General features: G+C 49.9%; 1 protein-coding gene across 6 annotated transcripts in view; it reads right to left on the reverse strand.

Moving 5' to 3' along the window:
• The window catches only part of LIMS1 (LIM zinc finger domain containing 1), an 80,441-nt gene that overhangs the window by 3,100 nt on the left and 51,881 nt on the right, over positions 1-25,460 (reverse strand). For 2 of the 6 annotated variants that reach the window (XM_040224197.1, XM_040224196.1), the window contains exons 2-9: positions 10,180-10,339; positions 7,680-7,746; positions 6,921-7,041; positions 6,444-6,593; positions 4,849-4,999; positions 4,346-4,438; positions 3,098-3,146; positions 1,882-1,957 (exon numbers count right to left, since the gene is read on the reverse strand). In XM_040224197.1, coding sequence (XP_040080131.1) covers positions 1,882-1,957; positions 3,098-3,146; positions 4,346-4,438; positions 4,849-4,999; positions 6,444-6,593; positions 6,921-7,041; positions 7,680-7,746; positions 10,180-10,339 — 867 coding nt within the window. Of the gene's footprint in view, positions 1-1,504; positions 1,697-1,881; positions 1,958-3,097; positions 3,147-4,345; positions 4,439-4,848; positions 5,000-6,443; positions 6,594-6,920; positions 7,042-7,679; positions 7,747-10,179; positions 10,340-13,733; positions 14,038-25,460 lie in introns of those variants that run through there. The other 4 variants (XM_040224191.1, XM_040224192.1, XM_040224194.1 and 1 more) reach the window with 4 other exon arrangements.

Raw genomic sequence — 25,460 nt, forward strand, 5'->3', positions numbered from 1 at the left:
GTCCCAAAAACAATGATCATCTGCAAAAAGAAAAACCTAAACTAACATCTAGGTTACTTTGGTTGGCTGTCTCACAGAAAATTCAAGAGCACCAGTGGACCATGTGGCCTGTGGTCACATCTGTGATCAGTGTGTATATGGAGAACTCAATTCTTTAAAAGCCAGGACAGCACACACCCTCAATTCACTTGTACAATTCCGGACACATGTTGAGAAGGCCTCCTAGCTATGGGTGATGCACTTCCAGTTGACAGCTATCAGCGCTCATAGCCATTGAGGTCGTGAGTCCCTAATTGTGAATGGAACAAATGCAGAACTTTCTAACTAGTTCAATTTCTGTGAAATTACATGTAGGAAATGTGTGGGACAGGTTCAGTGACACACTGTTATCTGTTACAAATTATTACATCTGTTGATACAATTTTAAAGAACAAAAATAACAAAATCCTGACCACATATTTAAACTGAAAAACCTTTTTTTTTAAACACCATGTGAGAATTATTTTCTGATTTTTTTTCCAGAGATCCTAATGATGACAGTAATTCAAATGTTATGTTTCAATTGGCAATTTGATTTAAATAGTGCTATTGAGTTAAAAAGTTCTCCCAAAGTGTTCTATAGACCCCATGAACTATAGCTTGCCAGGCTCCTCTGTTCATGGGATTTTCCAGGCAAAAATACTGGAGTGGGTTACCATATCCTTCTCTAGGGGATCATCCCAACTCGGGTTGAACCCACATTTCCTACTTTGGCAGGTGGATTCTTTACCATTGAGCCACCAGGGAAGCCTGCTAAGCAGACCTTACATTGTTTTCATTTTCTATCTGAATTTTAATTTTTCTTTGTAGAAGAAAACTTGAAAACTGAAACAATAAAAAACTTTTAGAACTCAGAACACAGTGGTCCCTGTGAAGAACTGAGACAGTCTTTCTAACAATGCAAGAGAATTTCAAAGACTGAAATATGTCCTGTGAAAACCAGGAATTGTACAAAAACACATACACATATCCAGAGATGCCGTATCTTATTCTCTACTCTAGATGGTCTCTGCTTAGATAGGAAACATGCTGAGAGGGTTTAGTTTAACACAGAACTTAGAACATGCAGCACTGGAACTGACCAATTATTTTAGGCAAAGAAGCAAAAAACTAGGATTTTAAAAGCTGTAATGATCTGACAGAAATACTCTGAAACTTTTACAATATCTATTAAGAGATTAGAATTCTTCCCTTTGAATCCACTGGAAAAAAAAGAAATCTATACCATATTGTGATTAAAAAATGAGCTGAGAGAGTCTACAGATTCAAGGAAGCAAGTGCAGTACAGGTTATCTGAAGGGTGGACCCTATTAAAGTGTGTAATTTTAATAATTAGGCAAAAAGATCAGCTCTACACAGGACAAGCCCATCTATGTCAGCCTCTGGCAGCTACAAATACATGCCAAAAAGAAACAAGAAAAGCAAGAGGCGAAACCAGGATCAACATGTATTCTAGATGACTAACCACAGGAGAAAGCAGTAGAAATGGTGGCAGAGGGACAGAAAAGCTCACAGACAGACTGGCTTTTTCTTTTTCTGCTTGTCCTTATCCTTGGCTTCTCTCTCCCGCTTGGCAAGTCTCCTCTTAAATTCTTCTGGCATTTTCTCATAACAATGTTTGCAGACTGGCTTTAGATCAATCTCAACAAACTTATCCCTTTGTGTAGGACAGAGAAGGAACAAAAGAAAAGAGGGAACGATTAAAGGAGGAACCTTTGCTTTGAGAAGGCCTGGACAGAAAGAAGCAAGCAGCATCAGGTCTTTCTTTTCCAACACTGAATGCTCTCCACAATGTCCCCTGCGGGTCCCACCCGAGGGCTCACAGGCCCAGTGCACACTTACTTGAGTGTCAGCTTGGCGCTGCAGGTGGAACAGGCAAAGCAGTGCACACACCAGGCCTTGTTGAGGGCGGAGACCACTGGGGAGAGAGGGGATGGTCACTCACCCGCAGCTCAGCTCATCACCAACCCCTTCCCCAGGCCACTTCTCTAGGGCTTTTCTCACAAAAGAACCACACACAGCACTAAGCATCTCAGTGCCGTTAACTGATGCTCACGGAATCAGTTGAAGTTACTCACTAATTCATCTATCACACTGTTAGAACACACAGTCCCAGCTCTGCATCTGTCTCCCACAACTGCAGGCCTCACCTCAGGGAAGGCCATCACTGCCTTTCAACCTGTATTGATGGTTAATGTTTCGAGGCATCTGAACAGCAGATGCCAAGTCTCCCCATCGGAGCCCCCACTCCCCAGCCGCGAAGGTGCGGCCCAACTCTCCTGGCATCGCTACCTGCCTCCTGCCATCGGCCCAGCAAGGAAGTCTGAACTAGGTAGGTAATTAAAACAGGAGCCAGGTGCTAACCCACTAGCCGGGGTGAGTCTGCCTCTCAAGCTGACACTAAGCTCCTCTGCCTGCTTCTCTCTCCTGGCAACTGCCTCCTGCAGGTGGAGGTGAGATTTATTTCCACCGGGACTAAAGATCACTTTCCTGAAGCCACCCCTTCACAAAGGGCACTTGGGCAGTGTTTCAGAAAGTATTTCCCAAATTCGGCTCTCTGCCCAGAGGCATGAAGCGGGCTGGAAACAGCAGTGTTTACAACTTCACCAGGAAGCTTCTGGCAGAATTTGCTAATGACTGCTGGCAAACAGCTGCTTCCTTTCCATGCTAGTCAATCAGGCCTCCTCATACGGGACCAGGGGGCAGGTTCTGGAAAGGTCTAGAGACAACCACCAGGTGTTCATGTCTGCAGGGTTCGGGGGGCCCTCCCCAAGCGCTCCTAATGAACACACCTTGCAGCTTCCATGGAAAGTGGATGGGAGGGAGAAGCAAGACTCGGGGTCAGTCGTTTCTATGGTAACGACCTTGCAGCACTGGCCTAAAGTGTCATCACAAGTGAGCAACAAGTTCAATTCTTAGGAGTTAGCATTTCACGGCTATAGATCACTTGGGAAATACGCCAGAGAAAGAGGAAAAGTAACCAATGACCATCGCAACATTTTCCAATTTTCACATGACCCAGGGGTTTTGTGGCCAAAGGTGCCCTACAGGTGCTCACCATCGCCTTCTATAACACGGTTGCAGTGGAAACAAACATCACCAAATAGCTGGAAACGGGAAAAGAAAAAAAAAAAAGTGGTAAAATTAAAGATGTGTTACAACTAAGTATCAGAACACCAACATTTAATATAATTTCAGTTCTTTGTACAACTTGAAAACAAATACCCTACAGCATGTTTCTAGCTTCCATATACATGCATTAACATACGATATTTTTCTTTCTGACTTACTTCACTCCGTATAATAGGCTCTAGCTTTATCCACCTCAGTAGGACTGATGCAAATGAGTTCTTTTTTCATAGCTGAGTAATATTCCATTGAATTGACAGAATAGTGTGGAAACATATACATTACCATATGTAGAAAAGATAGCAAGAGGGAATTTTCTGTGTGGCACAGGGAGCTCAACCGAGTGGTCTGTGACCACCTAGAGGAGTGGGAAGCATGGGAGATGGGAAGGGGTTTCAGGAAGGAGGGGATATATGTATACCTGTGGCTGACTTACATTGATGTGTGGCAGATGCCAACACAAGATTGTAAAACAATCATCCTTCAATTAAAAAAAAAAATAGCCTGGCTACCTAAACTCAGAATTTGCTGTTACTAGAGATGATCAGTAAATGCTCACTGACTAGTTTTTACTTCCTACAATGAAAACATTTTACTATTCATGTTGATGAAAAACAAAACATGGCTCTGGAGATGGTCCAGATTTCAGGATGGTTCAGCATGAGAACCCCAGACTGGGCCCAGCACTGGAGTGGAAAATAGGCCGGAAGGACATTACTTGGTAAAGTGACAGAACTGGAATGGACAGAGTAATCAATACTGATAACAGCGGTTAGACTAGTGAGCCCCATATTCTTGGGAAGCACACACTGAAGCGTTAGGGGTAAAGGACCACAGGGAATTTACCATCAAATGCTTTAGAAAAGAACTGGCACGCTTTTGTATGTGTACATTGACTTGCATATAATGAGACGAGCATTTATGTGTGGGTCAGAGAAGGCAGGAAGGACACACATGTGATGAAGCAGGTACTGAATCTGAGTACAACATGTAGGTATTTTCTTTGTATTTATTATTTTACCACTTTTCTCTGAGCATGAAGTGATTTTACAAATAAAACGTTAAAAAGCCATGTGGATAGCCCAGTGTACATTTCCCCAGAGCTCTCTTTGCACGTAACTGTGGAGAGGCTCAAGTTCACGTAAGTGTGTGTCACATCCAAAGAGCCCATCTCTACCTGGTTGTAGTGGGTTTCACAGTATGCCAGGCCCTTCCTCTCGTAATGGCGATGTCCAAGGAATGGCTTCTCACACTTAGCACAGACAAAATGCTGAAAGAAACGGCATTAGGTCATATTTTCAACACCATGTTTTATTTATGTAGTGAAGCAAAGCCCTAGAGCTAAAGAGAAGATCCATGAAAGCCTAGGCGCTGGTGTCATCTGGGTCACAAGCGACCCTGCAGTGCTCCCAGCCTTCACCCAGCATCTGGAGGCCCTGACTCAACAGCAGAATGAGAACAGAGAGGATACGTGGACGCCTCTCTGGGTTAGACCAGGAACCAAGAGGTCTCCCTGCACCATCACGGCTGATCATAGCACCGTGCCATCTATGTTCTTAGTTTTCCACAAAGTTGACTGTCACCAAGTACCCTCACTTGCCCCTCAGCATCCCCCAGCCTTGCTGGCACCCCTCAGCCTTGGGTGTATGAGGGACCCGTTACCCTGCCACGGGCACTCACCTCCACGTGCCACTGCTTGCCCATGGCATTCACCACACGCCCCTCGATGGGCCGGCGGCAGGCACCGCAGATGGGCACCCCCATCTTGTCGTGGCATGGCAGGCAGTACAGCTCCCCCTTGAGCTCCCGGGCGTCGGCAGTCAGCTCCTTCCTGCCCGAGAAGGGAACCACTGAGTACCACCAGCAAGGCGAGAGCCGGCGGCTGATGCGGCTGACGCCCTCAGATAAGGCATCTGAATAGACCACCGCAACAACCCCATAACTGCTTGCTCCCGCTAGAGGTGGTCACAGCGATCGACCAGCTTCAGCAGGCTTCATATTCGTGTCAACATACACACCACTCAGTGACGACCAGTCAGACGTACCCCAATGCGGGCCCTTGTCTCTGCTGTCCTTGTTTTCCTTAAGAAGCTGGGGGAGAGGGATGCAGGTCCGGGGACAGAACTGCTAATGCTCCCTTCCTAAAATAACAAGAGTGTGGAGACGTTCCACTTCCTGACACTCACTAACAAGCTGCTAAGAACAGCAGTGGGTTCACAGAAGACATACAGACCAAACGCCCAGACCACTCCCCCGACAGATGCTTGAGTTCACTACCGTCTTCAGTCTCCTGAGTCAATAAACCAAGGTGGCCCCCAAGCAAGATGAATTTCATCTGTTTTTAAAAGGTTCTTTAGAAGTGCTCATGGAGAATGAACAGAGAGAGGACAGGCAAGAAAACCTGACCAAGCCAGAACTGAATCCCCAAAACAAGCTGTCTGTCAGCTTTCACTGCAGCTCTCTACTCCCCGTGGTAACAGCCAGGACAGTCATGCCGACTATGGTCAAGTACCTTTTCCATTAAATTCTTATACTACACAGCAGATTGTGAAACGCATAGCCTAACAACTTATCCTGAGCTTCTGAAGAAAAAACAAAATTGCCTTTAGATGTAAATAGAGAGCGAAAGTAAACAGATGTAGTTTAAACGCTAATGGTTACAACTGTGAAAGTTATATCCATTTTGATACAAAGATAAGACCATTTAAAGTTTTTTTCTTTGCATGGGAGAGGGGACCCTGTATTAAAAACAGTGTGATGAAAAACAGCTGTGGGGATCACTGGGGATATTTTAATATGAGCTGATTATTTAAAGGTATTAGGGCTTTCCAGGTCACGCAGTGGTAAAGAATCCACCTGCCAATGCAGGAGACACAGGTTTGATCCCTGGGTCGGGAAGATCCCCTGGAGGAGGGCACGGCAACCCACTCCAGGCTTCTTGCCTGGGAAATCTCATGGACAGAGGAGCCTGGTGGGCTACAGTCTATGGTGTGGCAAGAGTCAGACACGACTGAGTGACTGAGCACACACATTTAAAGGTACATGTTTATGCACACTTGTATACACACACACGGCAACATGTTACCCAGTGAGACCTCATGAAAGGTCTGGGGTTCTCTGTGTATGAGTCTCTTGACTCTCTTATAGGTTTAACATTTTCCAGATTAAAAGCTGAAGAAAACCAGTTTGGATGCTGGAGTAACAGTAATACCCAAGTCAGTGCGTTCACTTATTTCCACTGTCTGTACAGTGTAAGCAAGAGAACATGGGCCTACCCGCAGTTGGCGCAGTTGAAGTGGTCTGGATGGTAGGGGTCGTTCTTGAATATCAGGGGCTGCTCGTCAATGATGGCGTGGCACTTCTGGCAGATGTATTTGCCGAGGCCCCGGGCTTTCTCCCGGTTATGACAGGGGCGACACAGGTGCCTAAACAGAGCCACAGAAGCTGACATTTAAAATCCAACGTTCTAATAATTAAAAAAAAAAAGCTTCCCACATCTATGCAAAGAAATTCAAGAGACCGTTTCTTAAAAATCACTGCTGTGTTTCAAGAGCAGAACCAAGCCCCACTTTCCACAGGAAGCTCATTACTCCTAGCCGGATGATCAGGTAGCGCTTAAAAGACCCCCCTGGCAGCCGTGCCAGATGTAGGACAATGCCAGGGCGTCCCCCACAGGCCCGGCCATGCCACCCTGCGGCACCACCCTGCCCACCCACCCACCTGCCTTGAGGGGACCGGTGCCCTGGTCATACCTCCCGGCGTTCTTGACGAAACCGATGTCGGCCAGGACCTCCTGGCACAGGTCGCAGCGGAAGCACTCGGGGTGCCAGCTGTTGTTCATGGCTTTGATCACCCGGCCGATGATGAATTCACCTGCAGGAGGGACACTCAGGCCGCAGCTCAGCCTCCCAGCCCACAGCCCTGGGAAACCATTCTCCCTGTGCTAGCACCCCACAGGAGGCGCTGCGTTAGAAACATGCCTCCATGTCCCCTGAGCCCCTGTGTTTGGCCCTGCAGCCACATTCTCGGGCTGTCTCCTCTCATCTCTGGGTCTGCTCTCCTTTTCTAAACAAGGTGTGGGCTCTCCCTCTCCAAGGCCTGTGGTTATATCAGGTCATGGGCACAGAAAGCAGAAGTCCACAGCCCGCTTTCTTGTGATGCAGACTTAACTTCTTCCCGCATCCAAGCTTCTCAGCATCTACTCGCTAATCCCACGTTCTTCGGCTATGTGACCGGCAGGCCACCCCTGTGCCTCTAGAGGTCCCTGCTGCCCCCCACCGACTGCACTGACAAAAGGGAACTGCATGGAAGCCCGGCAGGTCCTGGGGTCAGTCACCCCTCGGGCCATGAGAACCGGTGCTCTCGGGTTGGGACTCTCCCCGGCGGTTAACCTCGATGCTGGGGAGTGTGGCTGACAAGCACCTGACAACTCTCCTTCCTACGCAGCTCGTGGGAGGAAGTCCTGCAGAAGGAAACTTACTTTTCACGGCAGGTTGGGCACCAACACTTACCACACTGATGACAGCAAGGAGCAAAGAGCATCTGGAAGTCATGCTCACAGTACTTCCTTCCTTCAAACTGAAACAGAAAGTACCGCCCCCCTGAGTAGGAGACAGCCCCAGGATCCATCATCCTCCTGAGGCCTGTGAAGCAGAGGGGCACCCTCTGGCACCTTCCATATGCCTGCGTGTGGATATAGGACAGGCTCACCGACCAGCTGAGACCAGAAGTGACCCTCCGCCTCCAGAGAGCAATGAGCCCCCTGCTCACCAGGCTTCACGAGGTCTTGGCTCAAACCCCACCTGCAGGGTGGAGGAGAACCACAGACCCCTCTCTCCATGTTGAAAAAAAAAATTTACAGACAGTAAATATTCTAGCATATTTTAACTGTCTTCACTTTTGTGTGATGTGCAGTGCTTAGTCACTCGTCGTGTCCGACTCTTTGTGACCCCATGGACTGTAGCCCGCCAGGCTCCTCTGTCCATGGAATTCTCCAGGCAAGAATATTGGAGTGGGTTGCCATGCCATCCTCCAGGGGATCTTCCTGACCCAGGGATCAAACCCAGGTCTCCTGCATTGCAGGTGGATTCCTTACCATCTGAGCCTCCAGGGAAGCCCATTACAAAGATTATTACTATACAAATGATCAAAATGTAAATATGGGGGCTTCCCTGGCCATCCAGTGGTTATGCAGGGGACATGGGTTTGATCCCTGGTCCCAGAAGATTCCACAAGTGGAGGAGCAGTTAAGCTCACATGCCGTAACTACCAAGCCCATGTGCCTCAACTACGAAGCCTGCGTGCCTCGACTAGAGAGCCTCTGCACCAGAATCAAAGATCTCACATAATGCAGTGAAGATTCTGATGCAGCCAAGTCAATCTATCAATCTGATCAATAGTTTTTAGGAAAGCATGTTACAAGTGTTAAATTGCATTTACTGTTTGATTATTTGCACAAGCAGCATATCCTACTGAGGTAAGCAGGACCCCTCCTTCCCTCACAGTGATTTCAGTACTCCACTGATAAGGATGCCTGACACCTAGAAGACTTGGAGTTCAATGTTATCTAGCTTATTAATGTTTTCTATTTGGGGGACTGCTTGCATCCTTCTCACAGTATGGGGAAAAGAAAGTGATGGACAGGCAACAGCAAGCCACGCAGATAAGAGCCTGCCTCTTCTCTTTTCCTTCTTAGAATCTCTCCTAAGGCCATTGCCATAATTACCCATTTCAGTAAAAATCTTAGCTCTGAAAATAGTAGGTCAGGGAAAGAAAAGCACATCAGATATCAGAGACCAAACTGAGTTCTAACCCTATTATGTCACTGGTCTGCTCTTGTCAAGGGCACACAGCCTCTCTGGGCCTCGAGAAGGATCAGGCAGGTAGAGGGCTTTACAAGTGTGGAGACCAACGTCTCCTTGGGGCAGGCTCCCTGGACCCCTGAGACTGTGCTGAGGGCCTGGGCGCCAGGGGCCACAGCCTCCCCTGCACCAGCTTAGGGACTGGAGAGCCCTGCTTGGTCCCCAGAACCAGCCTGAAGGGCATCACCCTTGACAGGAAGAGAGATTCCTGTTCTGACGGAGAGGGTTTCTGTCGTAGGGAACGCATGCTGTGGGAACATGGCAGGAGCTGAAAAGATGTGTCTGAGCAAGATGGTGTTCTGGAGTTTGTCCCGACACACACACTGCTCTGCTCTGTGGCCCCATGATTTCTGCAGGCTGGCTGCGAGCCCCCCTCTCAGGCCCCATTCCTATGGAAAAACACTGTCAGACTGACCAACAGCTGACTTACTAATGACCTCTAAAAGCCACCTTTCCTTCCTCAGGAATGGCTTATAAAACAGGAAAAGTTTAAAATCTGCAGGAGGAGAACCAAACAGCAGCCGCCTCTGGGTGTCATATAACTGTGTACACATATCACCATATAGAGACATGCGTGCAGACACACAAGGAGGTGATCACACAGGCATGCACTCACACACAGACACAAGCATAGCCACACACATACACAGCCACACACAGACCACACAGCCACACACCACACACACAGATATACACAGACACATACAGACACAGATATATACACAGACACACAGACACATACACACACACACACTGTTGTCCTCACTCCCAGGTTGAGGCCATCCCTAGATCAGCCCCGAAGCAGACGTGAAGGGGCATTTCAGGACAGTCAGCATGAACACACTTGGGCCCGGCGCCCACGGTAACAACCATAGGACCAGGAAGAATAGGTGTTTGGGAAAGAAGAGGAGACACTGAGAAGAACAGGATAAGATGGGGTGCCCCCACCCCACAAATAAGAGCCCCTTTAGGACACAGGTGCTGGGGGCATCCACAGGGCTGACCACCACCCAGCAACACTGCCCAGCCCACCCCCCACCCCCCCAATCACTGGCCAGGCCTCCCTCCCTGTCCCCTCTACCCACCATCACTGCCCAGCCCCCACCACCCCAGCACCACAGCCCCGCCCCCGCAGCTCACCCACACCCACCTCGTAGAAGAGGCCCTCTGGGAACTGCTGGAAGCACTGGGCACACACGAAGCATTGCTCGTGGTAGAGCTCGCCATTGCTGTTGACAATCTTCTCAGCGGGCGCAAAGCCACCCCGGCAGCGCTCGCAGCTGGCGTTGGCCAGGGCGTTGGCCATGTTGCTGCAACAGACAGACAGGGGACATGGGTCACAGATGGCAGCCCTCCCTGAGAGCTTGGTCTGGGGTCACAACAACTGTGTCTTGTCCATAAAGCTGGCTTCCCACCTGCGACCCAAGGTCTCAAGTCCACTTTCTCAAGTGGCATCTGGGTGCAGACCCTCTGGTTCGCTAACATCCTGCATCCTCCTGCCAACAGCCCAGAGAGCACCCTACCCCCTGCCCAGCCTGTGAGGAGCCAGGGCTGCAGGGGAGCCTCATGAGCCACCTCAAAGGACTGAACTGAGGGCCTGACATTGACTTCACTGAACTCCCCCCCAACACGGTCTGGACATGCTGAAGGCACAGCCCAGATACAGGCCCCAGCTGCTGAGGCCTGCCAAAGCAGCTTCAGTCCTATAGTCCGATGGGGGGACAAATGCCAAACATGGACACTGGGAGACGGATCTGAACACAGTCACTGGGAGATGGATCTGAATGCCACAGAGTTTCCCATCCTGAGAACATTCTACAGCCGGCGATGTGCAGGTCCAGAGACTGACAAGCCCAGCCTCACATAGCTGTCTGGTTCAGGGGAGACACAGGCCCAGAAGCCAGGTTCCCCCTCCCAGGAGCCACAACGGGATGATGGTATCATGCTCGACAGGACCTGAGAGACCTGTCAGGAAAGAGGAACCGCGACAAGACTCCAGCTGAGGAGCTACCAGCCAGGGTTCCCCTGGACCCCGAACACTCAGGTGCATTCAGTAAAGGGAAAGCACCTGACCGAACCCCCGATCAGATCTTTCCAGACTGTGGGCTCCGGTGAAGGACTTTTGGGTCTCTGGACAGGCCCCAGGGGGAAGGCCCTGGCAGAGCTGGTGCTGGCCCAGCAACTTCATGATTTGCAAGTTTATTTTCAGATACCCAGACGCCCACTCAGAGCATGCACTCCGCTGTGTGTTGGGTCCCAGGGGCAGCGTCTTCGCCCCCAGACATCCACTCAGCCCTCCTTGGGCAGTCACTGCCAACCTCTGGAGCCTGCCCAGCCCCCAAGGGGGAGGTAGAGATCCCCCCACCCCTTGGAGGACCGCTGCCTTGTCCCCATCACAGCCCACATCTCACTGCTTCCTCAGTAAGGTCTGCACAGAGCACACCTCACCCCCACTCCCATGGAAGATGACCCCACCCTCTCCTGGCAACGGTCTCACAGAGAAACATCCTGCTTTGCCGACTTCACAGTCCACGCAGAAGTCCATGTCCACGACCCCACACCAACAAAACTCGGTTAAAGCGTTGCCAGGAAAGGAAGGGAGGGATGTGGCCTTGACCCTTGGCAAAATTGACCTAAGTCTCCTACTGAATCGAACTTTCTATTTGTTGTTGAAAAAGTACTGGGGACCAGGGAGAGAAGCTGTCAGCTCCCTTGTCACCCGACTCTGCTGCGAGCCGGATGAACGAGGGCAGTCTGGTTCTGGTCCCCTTCTCCTAACAGGGAGCAAAATCCACAGGTGCTCCTTGACAACGTGCGGTGGCCCACAGCCGCCCCCACAGGCCCAGTACTGCTCCGAGAGTTGAATAAGAAAAAGCCTATAAAACCACTTTGGAAACCAAAAGGAGCTACTCAAAACATCAAATACTGTTACTAATTTAAAATTCTCTCAAAAGAGTCACTGAATTCTCAGTGATTTTAGCAGAATTCCAAGAGAGCTACAGGAGAAACCCTGGAGTGCCCCGAATACCGACTTCCCAGATCAGTGACATTCTCCAGGAGAAAAGGCCCCCCTGCCCCACGTCTCTACAGGGGCCATGATTTCTTTATAAACTTAATTCAAAACAACATCTTCCAGAAGGATGAAGGCAGGTGGCATGGCTTTATTGAGACACACAACTTGCAAAAATGTTAACACAATGCCACTCTTTCTTTTTTTTTTTTTTTTTTAATGCCACTCTTTCTACCAGGATTTTGTCATTTTGGAAACATATTTCATATAAAATTAATATTAATATTATTAATGTGTAATGAGCGCATTGTTATTTTAAATGAACTAATTACAAGTACTTAAACTTTTTCTCAGTTTTATTTTCTAATACAGTAAATACCAATAAAACAAGAAGTATTTGGAGACCTCAGTATTTTTTAAGACTATGAATGGGTCCCCATATCAAATTGTTTATCACTGACCCATTTATGCTCGTTACACTACAGACCATTTACACTCAAGTTAAAATACTCACAGATTAGAATGTAGTTAGAAAACAGGCAGAGACATTATAAAAGCAAGTTTTCCCCCACTCACAGTAAAAGTAAATTAGTCTTAGAGATAAAGTTCCGTGTTTTTGAAGAAGTGTTCATTTTAACAACAACCAAGAAGACAAAGGAAAGAGAACATTAGCGGAAACTTTGAGGAAAGAAGCCCAAACAAACCAATAATCTCACCAACCTACTCAACTGCTTACATTGCCCATCCTCTCTGACCCTCTGGCACTGTATATACATATATATATATATATATATATATATGTATTTTTTTTTATGGGCTGTTTTTGAGCAGTTTTAGGTTTACAGCAAAATTCAGTGGAAGATGCCGAGTTCCTCTACAGCCCTGACCCTCGGAGCACAGTCCCCCATGGCCAATACCCCCAGACAGTAAAGTGAGGCCCACACTGAACACTGACCTATTCAGTCTTTTCACAGTGACTGACACGGTTACTGCAGATGACAGAAGTTACTTTTAAGGCAGGGTGAGCTGTCGGTGGATTAGTTATAATTAACAGGCTAATGTTTCAGAGAGGATTTCCATGGTGGGAAATGTACACCTGGGGAGCATGAAAGGCTTGGTGGTGGTCTGGTCACAACTGTCTCAGCCGATCCACCTCCACAAAGTTGCCACACACAGAAAACCTGACGTCACCGAGCCTTCTGTTATTCAAGTGCTTTGTTTATCAAAGTGTGTGAAACATATATTCTAGCATTAAAGTGCAGGAATGCGAGCCCCTGAAGCACTTTGAGTTCACCAAGCATTCTGGTTACAGTGTAACTGTACTGGTCCGATTGGTCTTAGAGCTCATCAGGAGCTTGCTGTCTCAGGTAAAGAGAAGCGGGACATCTATTGCAAAAGCACAGGGAGTGGATGGAGGAAGCAGAGACTCAGGCTAGGTAAACTCCCCTCCCTGCTAAGCACACCCCGAGATGGAGAGGCGGTGATTCCATTCCAGCCCCCAGGAGGAGAGTCAGCAGGGCCGCCTCCGGCCTGTAGGCAGCACCTTCCTTCTCTCCTCCCTTCTTTTCTGCACTTGTCCTGGGCATCCTCGCCCCCCACCTCCAGTCCTGGCAGGAGACCCGCTGAAGGTGCAGGTCAAAGCCCAAGGCAGTGAACTCCAGCCCCAGGAGGGGGCCCGGGAGGGGGCCACTCACAATCTGGCGTAAAAGTCACAGAACTCCTTGTAGACCCTGACATCGCTGTGCCGGCGCTGCAGCCTGGACTCGGCCCTCTCGTCCTGGCTGCCGAGAGCCTGGCGCTCCCCGTTATGGGCCGCCGGGGGGACCTCCTGGTCCTCTGGGATGACGGCTGCGCACGGGCCCCGGAGCGCCATGGTGGGAGCGGCAGGACTGAGGGACGGGGATGGAGGGACGCACGGCACCCAGGCGGCTTCCCTGGTCACTCCCCCGCACTCCCCTCCCGGTTCCCACACGTCAGCTGCTCCAGGGTCAGGCAGCCCTTCCGGTCCAGAGCTTGCGGTGGGTCTGGAAGCTGCAGGGCCCTCCCCTGGCAAAGGACCAGCTGTGTGGCCGCCCTCCAGGGGAAGTAACAGCCGGTGGAGGCGTTGGCAGGAACCCGCTCCCTCCGCGGCTCTGGGCAGTGACAGCTCAGTCCCAGGTTCCCAAAGGGGCGCCAGGGAGAGAGCCTGTGTCCAGTTACAACTCCTCCTGTTTGGCCCCAGTCGAGCCTGTAAGAGCATGTAAGCCGGTGGCCAGTACTCCTGGGTCTGCATCTCGGGTAAAGGACAAGGGATGCTCTGCAGCTGGCTGTGCTCCTTCCACAGGGTCGCCCCGCAGCGCTCGCCGCTTGCCGTCGGCCCTGCAGTGGTGGGGATCTGGGGCCTGGGGAGTAGATGGGGGAGGGGACAGCCTCTCCAGTCCCACCTCTCAGCCCCTCGAGCCTCCAACACAGCCTGAGGGCACCTCCTGGGCAGCAGGGGGCAGCTGTTCTTTTGGGGTCTCAGCTTCTTGCAAAGTAACTGCCTGTGTTACTTCCTAACACTATGTGCTGTCATATCTAGAACATTCAGAATTCCTACTGTGTGTTTGCAGTGTGTTCTGCAGACCCAGAGGGTATGTAAGAGGTGCCCGACCCACTCAGCACAGGGAACCTGTGTGTGGCCAGGAGCCACGCGTGCTCCCTACAAGATTCATGCAGGTAATAGTGCGTTGCTCCCTAGGGTCCGGGAGCTGAGGGTGGATGGGCAACCACATGGCACCGACTGGTAGGGGCTGCACGGGCCGGCCGGCTGCTTCCTCACATCCCCACCCAGCCACAGACAGTGGACATGAGTTATTCCTCCAACAGGACGAGGGGTAATGTGAGGCCAAATCAACACCATTGCTCAATTTTTATATCCAGGCCTTTTGTTACTTTTAAACCATTTCTGGCACTTGATAATGTCACTCTAAGAAATGCAAACAATTCTTTTAGACTGTGATTGTAACCATAAGAAAACATTTATCTGAACTCCCTTGACCGAGATCACTACAGCCTGCACAGCGCAGCAAGACAGCCTTGAAGCAAGTGGGAAGCTGTTTTAATATGAAACATCTCAAGGCCAGCTTTGAGCAGTGGGCCTGTGAGGTAGTTTCCTGGGTTCTGGGATTCCCAGAGGTTCTCCCAAGGGCTTCCGCTGTCCGATCAACCTCTCATTGTGGCTGACATGGGGTCTCTCTGGCAGATCCCACAGGACAGGTCTGTACCCCAGACATCCCTGACATCCATCCAGACTGGAGAGGCTTGTATTTCACGAGCTCTGACCATTTTCTCATCTACTGGGCCGAGTCTCAGTACCTTAGAGTCACTGTAACAAAACACCACTGGCCAGGTGGCTTATAAACAATGGAAATTCACGTGTCACAGTCTGGGAGGCAGCAAGCCCAGGACCAAGGCGCCAGGGTGGCCAGTGTGGCCGGGCCGGGTGAGGACTCTGCCCCTGCCCACTGGGTTCTGGCTGGCGCCTCCTCGCTGAGCCTTCCCTTGGTGGAGGGGCAGGGGCTCCACAGGTCCCATTCAAGAGACCTTCACACCTGACCTCATGGCCTCACAAGCCTCAGGGGTTAGGATCTCAACATACTAATCTTTGGGGTGCACAAACATTCAGACCAGAGCAGCGAGGGTTCAGAACCCAGGCTGAGTGCACCCAACAGCCTGTTGGATGTGGAACCACACGCAGCTCGTCTGCTGCTGAGCTGACCATGCCCACATCCTGCAATCTGGCGTTCGGCCCTCCCACATGCTGCATGAAAGGCTGCAAGTCCACCAGCCCAGTCGATGCCATGATTTCAGCCAGAACAAATTCTGCCCCTGACGTAACACCCTGCCCGAGATGAATAACCTGCCCAAAGGTAACCGACCAAGAATGGCAGCTGTTCCTAAGAGCTCAAACACCAAGGGTCTGGACAGAAGCCCAAGCACGTGTGGCAAAGTTAAAAAAGCAACTTTTAATAAGTGGTACTTTTAAAATTCAAATCCTCTCAAATAATTTTGTAATTATTTGAATTGAATTACATTGAATTCAACTGAATTACATGCATCATTACCAAACATTTCATCTACGTGGGTTTTTAAATTTTTATTTGAGTATAGTTGATTTACAACGTTGTTACTTTCTGCCAGACACCGAAGTGAATCAGTTATACATATACAGACATTCCCTATTTTCCAGATTCTTCTCCCATAAGGTAATTACAGAGCACTGAGCAGAGCTCCTGGTGCTACATGGCAGGTCCTCACCTACGTGGTTGGTAAACACCAAGCGGAACATGCTGACCGACTGCCTGGGAAACGGACTCCGACACAGAAATGTGCAGGTCAATGCTCCCCCTTCTGTGGGTGCAGTCCCGTGCTGATGTCACCCCAGCGCCTGGCAGGAGCTTCCAAGACCTCTGCCTCCAAGAGCCCCGTGTATCCAGCATGTGGGGACATCCTGATTAAAATACCACACGGCAGGCTGACTGTCTTCACTGTTTCTCTGGGTGTATGTGCATGTGTGCTCAATCGTGTTAAACTCTTTGCGACCCCATGGACTGTAGCCTGCCGCTTCTCTGTCCACGGGGCTTCCCAGGCAAGAATACTGGAGTGGGCTGCCATGCTCTCCTCAGGGGATCTTCCTGACCCAGGGATTGAACCCGGTCTCTGGCATCTCCTGCACTGGCCGGCGGTTTTTTTTTTTTTTTATAACACTAGTGTCACTTGGGAAGCCCTCACTGTCTCTCTATTTCACTCAAATGGGAAATTCACTCTGAATTTCCTTTTCTACTAAAACAAAACAACTGTGACATGAAGTAAAGACACTGGTGTGGCAGGTTCCTTCTCATGCCCCCGTTTCTGGCATAAACGCCCATTTCCTCCACAGCAGGACAGAGGTGAGAGTGGCCAGAGCACAGGATGCTGCTGCTCCCGTGATATTCTGCCCCTTAGTGAGAGGGCTCGTGGCTGCAGAGCAAAAGGCAGCCACGCAGCAGGACGGGCCAGAGTGAAGAGCTCAGGTGCTCTCGTCCTCCACCAGGTGGAAGGGGAGCTGCACCCTGTCACCTGCTGTGCAGGCCCAGCCCGGTGGCGGGGGGAGGTGGGGAGGGAGGCATGAGGGGGGTCCTCACAAGCGGGCCTGGGGATGCCACTCTGGTGCAAACAAGACTTACTTCCAAGTTTATACCTGTTTGTGGCCTATCACGGAGAAGGCAATGGCACCCCACTCCAGTACTCTTGTCTGGAAAATCCCATGGATGGAGGAGCCTGGAAGGCTGCAGTCCATGGGGTCGTTAAGAGTCGGACACGACTGAGCAACTTCACTCTCACTTTTCACTTTCACGCATTGGAGAAGGAAATGGCAACCCACTCCAGTGTTCTTGGCTGGAGAATCCCAGGGACGGGGGAGCCTTCTATGGGGTCGCACAGAGTGGGATGCGACTGACGTGACTAGCAGCAGCAGCAGCGGCCTATCAAGCGTATATCACACACCTGCTTTAATTATTAGAGAAAAGGACACACTGACCAGAAGTGAAGAACGTCCTTGTTAAAGTAAAGGTTAAATGCTGCCCTTCTAGGACGCCGGTGCTAGTCCTCAGACGATGACTCCCTCCCAGGGGCCAAGGCCACACTGGCTCTGCAGGCGCTGGCCTGTTGCTTTTCAACCTTGAAGGAATCCGTCCCTGATGTGTTTAATGTTCTCTGTTCTGACAAACAGAAAACTGTACTGAGACCTGGCTTCCCCAGAGCAGGTTCTCAGTCACCCGAGCGGCTGTCTTCTGGGTTACAGTCCGCAGTTTGGCTCAGAAAGTCACAAGCTTCTCTCTATTCCTATTGTGGATTGTTTATTGATTATTTCCATCAACAGGAGCAAGAGGCACAATCTTTAACAGCAGAAAACTGTGGAATGATGGGCAGATGGGCAGCCCCCTGGTGGGGACCCTGTGGGCTCTGGGATGGGGAGGCAGACTGCATGCTCTGTGGGGGCTGGACTCCCCAACTCCAAACACATGCAGCTTATTACAGATGATGGACAAGAGGCAGGGAAGACTCACTAAGTCCTGCCACACAGAGACAGTCCACTGACACCTAATCTCTGCTCTTGTTCAAAACCACACACACTTGTGTTTCCACGAGTGGGGAGGGTTGCTGACAGTCGCCTTGACCGGTGATGATAAAACACTCCCAGGTCTGCAGACACAGTCTAACAGGACGCAGACACGCAGGCCCTTCCTCCCCAGCTTCCGGCCTTCCAGGCCTGCCCATGCCCAGTTCCTCCTAGAAGCTCCTCTGGGTTCTGGCCTGTGCTGGCTGACCTGTGTCTGGGAGCTGTGGAATTCACGATGCCCTAAGCCTGCTCCTCCTGCAAAGGGGCCAGCCCACATGGACACGCCTCCCAACCAGCCCCTTAGGCTCCCCCAGCTCCCAACCAGTGGGACCAGCTCTACCCGTGTGAAGTCCCAGGGGACAGGCCAGGCCAGCCAGTGGGCAGATATGTCCTTGCCCCAGGTCTCCTGGGATTGGGTGACTCCATCTAAGGGTCCCACCCACGAACTCAGCCTGGCTTCATGCCCTCAGTAAGGAAACCCCCTGGACTGCCATTGCGGCTGGAATCTGCAAGCAGCTTCCAGGCCCCTCCCACTGCATCCCCATAGTCACTCAGAAGGGCAGGGTTTGGTTAACCTGAAGAACATGCTCAGAATTCCTCTTATAGGCTGGGCAGGTTTTCTTTGCGTGTTTAATGTCTTTCATGGGAAAATGCGCCTGGAGCAGCCCCTCCACCCTCAGGTCACTTCTCTTGTCACTCATGCTGTGACCACAAACACACAGACTCACCCCTAAATGTCCTTTTTAAGGGATCTACTGTGACCTGAGCAAAACACACAAACTCGAGAAGGTGTTGTATTTCAAACACAGAAGGGCAGTACTTTGAGTGAGAGTGTTGACTTCAGGGAAAGCCGGGTTACGATGAACTCCCTGCAGTGTCCAGAGCACCTTCACGACCAAGGTGGCCACGGCCTGTTTGCATTCTGGCTCTCAGCTAGGTTCTTATTTTAGTTCTGACTCAGCTGGGATGGCTCCCCTATCGCTGACCTTTGGCGGAGCTGGAGGAGGAAGCCAGCTGAGTTACTCTGACCATCTGCGACCCAGCTGACTGTGAGGCCAGCCTCAATGAAAAACACAGTAAGACTTTCAGGACAAAGAACAGAAAGGAACATTTTGCTTAAGTCAAAACCACCCTTTCAAATTTTAATCTACATGTCTCTCTGCCAGTTGTTTTCTTTTAAACACAGAACATGCTTTCCTGTACATTCTAGCACATTAAGCAACATTTGAAAATACTGGACAAGAGGAAGTGGAGGAACTGAAATACTGTGTTTTCTGATAACTTGAAAAACTTTCATTAACTCTACACTTGGCGAGGGACCTCCTTCATCTATCATGCCCGAGATGCCCCTGAGGTACCGCTGGAGCACGTGAGGGCCGAGCAGGGTATCCAGTGCCAGCTAGCGTCTCTCCGTGTCCTCCTCTTCCGGTCCATGCAGCCCCCCTCCTCCCACGAGGCCGCCTACCCACTGGGTGAACTAGGTTCTTGCAGGCAGGTCGCAGGCTTAGGGAGGACGCTCTCGGCCAGTCCCCAACTTTTCTTACACGTCTGTGCCTCTAGAGGAGTGCTGGTCACGCCAAACCTAACCTGACCCGACTGCAGGCAGGCTCGCCCACTCCTCGAGAGCAACCCTTGGGGCTCTGCTCCAAATCTGGGCACTGGGCCATGGAGATGCCACTCAGCCTGCTGCCCCTTCTTGCTGGCCCTGCCCCCAGTGGGCATCCTGGGTAGGTGGGGCTGCTCCTCTCGGCCTCCTGCAGCCCCTCTCATCTTAGCCCTTAAGAGTCAGTGACCCATCTTTACAGTGAGCCTTCCTTATTCTGATCTCCCTGTGGATCCTCTCCCCACTGGACCCAACTCACTGCTTGAGGCTGCACTCAAACCTGGATCCAGGGAAATACCTACAACTGTGTGTGAAGCTGGGCGGGGAAGGGGACATGTGCTAAAATCACCAGGATCCAGGGAGTTCCCCACCTGTGTCCCTCTGAGCCCAGAGAGGGGTCCCTCTGCCCATCCTACCCACAAACTCCCAGGAAGCTGTGGAAGGGAGGCTTGTGCAGGGGAAGCACAGGACTCAGGAGGCTGAGTGGTGCCCTGCGGTGTCTTCACATTTATGACTTAAATGATATAAAAGGGACGTGAATCTTCCTGACTCTGGGGCCCTAATCCTCTTGTCAACAGAGCTGACGCCAGGGTGGCCGTACACCTGTCTGTCCCCAGTCCACACCAAGCACAGCAAAGCACAAACCAGAACCATCTCTTCTTACTGCATAAATGACAGCAAAGATGCCACCAGAAGTGACCTGGCCCAGGACACATGACTGAGCTGGGAAAAGAGAAAGAACAAAATGACCAAGCTTTCAAAGAGCTTAGTCTACCAGGAAAGCCAAGTGGAAGATGCATGCTGAGAACGGTGCCAACAAATCCCATCTCCAGTGCCACAAACACTCCCGCCAAGCTCTCTGACCAGGAGACCTTGACTTCTAAGTGTCCAGTTTCATAGGAATCCTGCACGGCAGCTGAGCCAGAACCCCTACCTCCATCAGATCCTCGAATCCCTGCCCCCACCTCCATCAGATTCTCTGCATCTGACTGGTTCCTCTCCCCATCCCCCAACTCCCCACCCCAGGTGATGTCCAAAGCCCTGGCCTGTCTTCAGCAGGAATCACATGAGGTTGGTTTGGCTCAACCCTTCCCCCATTACACCGCCCAGCCCCAGTGTGCCTCTCAGTAACTCTCCATCGCTGACCAAGCCCAGTGTGTGCCTTGGCTGTAAACCCCTACTTTCCTTGTGAGACTCAGAGTTGACCTCACGTCTCTGCCCCGCTGCAGGTTCCCCAAATTTATCCCAGTGGTCCTTCCAGTTCCCTGACAGTATCCACATCTGTGTGTCACCACCCCCACCACAGGGGCGGCACCCGCTGATGGGCTCCAATGAAGACAGGTCAGCAGAGTGGCAACTGGTCATTTCTGGAATTGGACTATGAAGCGCTGTAACTCTCGTCCCCTCTCTGGGGCCACTCACACCCCCACCCTCTTCCAGCCTTAGGAAGAGGCAGATTTCCAGACCCTCAGCATAGGCACTGGCCCACAGGACGTAGGAGATGATCACAGTGGTGACTGCAGGCCTGCCAGCAGCAAATCCTGCCCACAGGTTGGATCTGGCTGCCCGGCTGCTTTTGTAAATATAGTTCACCAACACCTTGATTCGCATATTCCAGGCCTGCACTCACACTATGACAGAGGGCTGAGTAGTTGTGACACAGACAGCTCACAAAGCCTGAGATATTTATCACTGGCCCTTAACAAAAAGTCTGCCAGCTCCCATTGCTGCTAAGTGCTGGGTAATTTGTTTCTCACCGAAGATAATTAACGCACTTGCTCCTGCAGCATCTTGGGCCTTTCTCTAACAACATGAGGTCTCTTAAGTATCTCTCTCTCTCTCTGCTTTCCACACACACTAACTTCTCTGCTAGCAGACAATGAGTATTTCAACCAGCTTCCCCACTCACATCGCTGGCACATGGCAGGACCTTAACGACGCAGGCAGAACCACAAACGTCTAGTGCAGAAAGCCCACAACCTGACAGTATATCCTTTAAATACAGCACAATATTAATTCAAGAAGAGCCAAGACTACAATTTGAGCTGAATAGAAATTATTTCCAGCTAAATCACTTACAAGGCATTTCTTGACTGCCACACACAGAATGATTCCAGATCGAGGAAAATTTTTGATCTTTTTTGGTTATACTTTTATAAAACCTCACTGTCTAAAATACCTGTGGCTCAGTGGTAAAGAATCCGCCTGCCAATGCAGGAGACTTGGGTTCTACCCCTGGGTTAGGAAGATCCCCTGGAGTAGGAAATGGCGACCCACTCCAGTATTCTTGCCTGGAAGATGCCCTGGACAGAGGAGCCTGAGGAGCTACAGTCCATGGAGTTGCAAAGAGTCAGACACGATTTAGCAACTAAATAACAAAACATCAGTTGATTTCCAACCCTGCCTAGATTCAGTTCAGTTCAGTCACTCAGTCATGTCTGACTCTTTGCGACCCCATGGATGCAGCACGCCAGGCCTCCCTGTCCATCACCAACTCCCGGAGTCCACCCAAACCCATGTCCATTGAGTCAGTGATGCCATCCAGCCATCTTATTCTCTGTCGTCCCCTTCTCCTCCTGTCCTCAATCTTTCCCAACATCAAGGTCTTTTCAAATGACTCAGCTCTTCGCATCAGGTGGCCAAAGTATTGGAGTTTCAGCTTCAACATCAGTCCTTCCAATGAACACCCAGGACTGATCTCCTTTAGAATGGACTGGTTGGATCTCCTTGCAGTCCAAGGGACTCTCAAGAGTCTTCTTCAATACCACAGTTCAAAAGCATCAATTCTTTGGCGCTTAGCTTTCTTCACAGTCCAACTCTCACATCCATACATGACCACTGGAAAAACCACAGCCTTGACTAGACGGACCTTTGTTGACAAAGTAATGTCTTTGCTTTTTAATATGCTGTCTAGCTTGGTCATAACTTTCCTCCCAAGCCTAGATTACTGATATTAGTTTTCACCATGAAACAAAGAATATGTTTTTTTGCACCTGGAAATGTTACTGAAATTTTCCAGAGAGGCACTTTTTTTGTTTTGTTTTGTCGCACTGGGGGCCTGCCGCACTGGTTGTTCCTCAACCAGGGATAGAACCCAAGCCCTTGGCAGTGGAAGCGCAGAGTCTGAATCACTCTTGGGGATCCAGTGGTTAGGACTCAGTGCTTTCACTGCTGAGGGCTTGAGTTCAACCCCTGGGCGCAAGCTGCGAGGTAAAGCAAATAAAATAAAATTTGTAAACCACTGCAGAATCTCAGTTTTGCCCCAACAACTTCTCTGTGCTAGAACTGCAAACTAAAGCTGGCAGCAGAGACTCTCAGAGGTCAGCACACACTTTCTGTGCTCTGATTCTTGGTTGGGTCTCAGCTCTGGCTCCCCCAACACAGATGCTGGGGCAGGAGGACAATATTCAGGCAAGATAAAAAGGAGGATATTCTCATAGTGTTTAGTTTTAATTTCAAGCGATGTAGTCATTATGACACAAAAACGTCATGTGCGCGTGCGTGCTAAGTCGGTTCAAGTTGTGTTCGACTCTGCGATCCTATGGATGGTAGCCTGCCAGGCTTCTGTGTCCACGGGGTTTTCCAGACAAGAATCCTGGAGTGGGTTGCCATGCCCTCCTCCAGGGGATCTTTCCCCCCAAATGTCATATTTTTTAGCTTTTTAAACCTATTTTCTCTGGAAAATCTCTATAAATTATCAATGAGTCAGAAAAATTCCATTTTGTTTCAGCAGGCATCACAGGAGGTTACCCTTGGTAAAATTTTAACTTTTAAGATATGATCAGGTGTATTCTGACTGTCAGGTAAGAAATCTTAGCTTAAACCTGAGAGAGGCCTCAGTGGGTAGTCAAGAGTTCACTCTGAACACTCGGTTCCCAAAGCACCAACCATGGGTTTTTTCGGCCCTTCCTTCTCTGTGAACAGCGCAGCACCCTGTGAGAACCCCTCACAGCCAGAAAAGCTGGGAACCGTGAGAGAGGCCAACCTGGTATAAAGATTCATTATTTTATATTTATATGGAAATTGTTAACAATCTTACCCACTGTGGGTTTGGGAAAGATTTCATAAATAGAAAAAACAAAAACTTTATGTAAAGAAAAAGATGAATAAACTATCAAAAAACAAAAACAAAAACAAAAAAACACCACCTCTGGGCTTCCCTCGTTGTTCAATGGTAAAGAATCCATCTGCCAATGCAGGAGACACAGGTTCGTTCCCTAATCTAGGAAGATCCCACTTGCAACTAAGTCCCACATACACCACAACTACTGAGCCAGGAGCTGCAGCTCCTAGGGCCTGTGCTCTGCAACCAGAGAAACCAGGGCAGAGAGAAGCCCCAGACCGCAAGTAGAGAGTAGCCGCCAATCTTCACAACTAGAGGAAAACGTGCGCAGCGACAAGGACCCAGAACAGCCAGAAATAAATAAATAAGTAAAATTATTTTTAAAAAATACTTCTGCTTTTCAAAGAACATTTATAAAAATAAGAAGACAAGTCACAGACTGGGAGGAGATGTTTGCAAAATAGGTATCTGACAATATCTGACCTGTATCTGGAATACATAAAGCACTGTTTCAACTGAATACTGTAAGAAATAACAGTGAAAAATGGGCAAAAACTGAATGGTAATTTTGCCAGAAAATATACAGGACATCTTGTATAAATAACACAAGAAACAACACTCAACTTCACAAACAGTGAGAGAAATGCAAGGAGACATCAGTACATGCTCCAGAAAGGCTAAAAGTTGAGGCCCCCGGACTAAGTTTGGGGGAGGATGCGGAGAGAATGGATTCCTGCAACACCGCTGGCGGGAATACAAAATGGTACAGTCTCTTTGGAAAACAGTTTAGCTATTTCTCAAAAAATTAAGTGTGTACCCACCAAACAATCCCGCCTTTCCCTGCAATTGAAAGGGAAGCACAGGACTTGTATGTGAACATTCATGCAAATATCATTTGAAACGGCCAAGACCTGGACATCACTCAACCCTCAACCAATAAATGCAGTAAATCTATAAGTGGACAACGGCTTAGCAGTCCCTAATGATCCCGAGTCAGGCACCGTGGACTTGTCTCAAAACAGTGATGCTGAGTTAAAAGAGCTGAACGAAAACAGAGGGTACATGATTGAATGGTTCTATTTATACACAACCCTAGAAGATGAAAACGCAGCCAGAGCGACCACAATGGCCAAGGCTCCTAAGGGACGCGGGAGGGTTACCGACGCAGGCTGGGACTTGGGGACTTGCATGACCTTGACGGTGGTACCTGTCAAAACTGATCCAGCCACACAGTAAACTGTGTATGTACTGAGCTCATTCGTTTCACCTCAACAAAGCTGTTTCTAAAAAACTGCACACTGGGATGATCTTTACTATTTGGGAAAAAATGCTGCTGTGGGTGGGACTGTGTCCCCTAAAAGACGTGCAGAAGTCCTGACCCTGGTACCTGGGAATGTGACCTTACTGGAAACGGAGTGTCTGCAACTTAACTAAGGCACAAGCTGAGGGTGCACTGGAACAGGCAGCTGTGACACGCACGTGTCTGGTGCCCTTAAGAGGGGAGAAAAGATGGAAAAGACAGAGAGGAAGATGCCACATGAGGCATAGCCACATGGTGACACAGCCACAGGGGGAACACAGCCACGGGAAGGGACACACAGCCACAGGGGGACACACAGCCACAGGGGGACACA

This window comes from Oryx dammah, unplaced genomic scaffold, assembly GCF_014754425.2.
Source record: "Oryx dammah isolate SB20612 unplaced genomic scaffold, SCBI_Odam_1.1 HiC_scaffold_25, whole genome shotgun sequence".
Lineage (NCBI taxonomy): Eukaryota > Metazoa > Chordata > Mammalia > Artiodactyla > Bovidae > Oryx > Oryx dammah.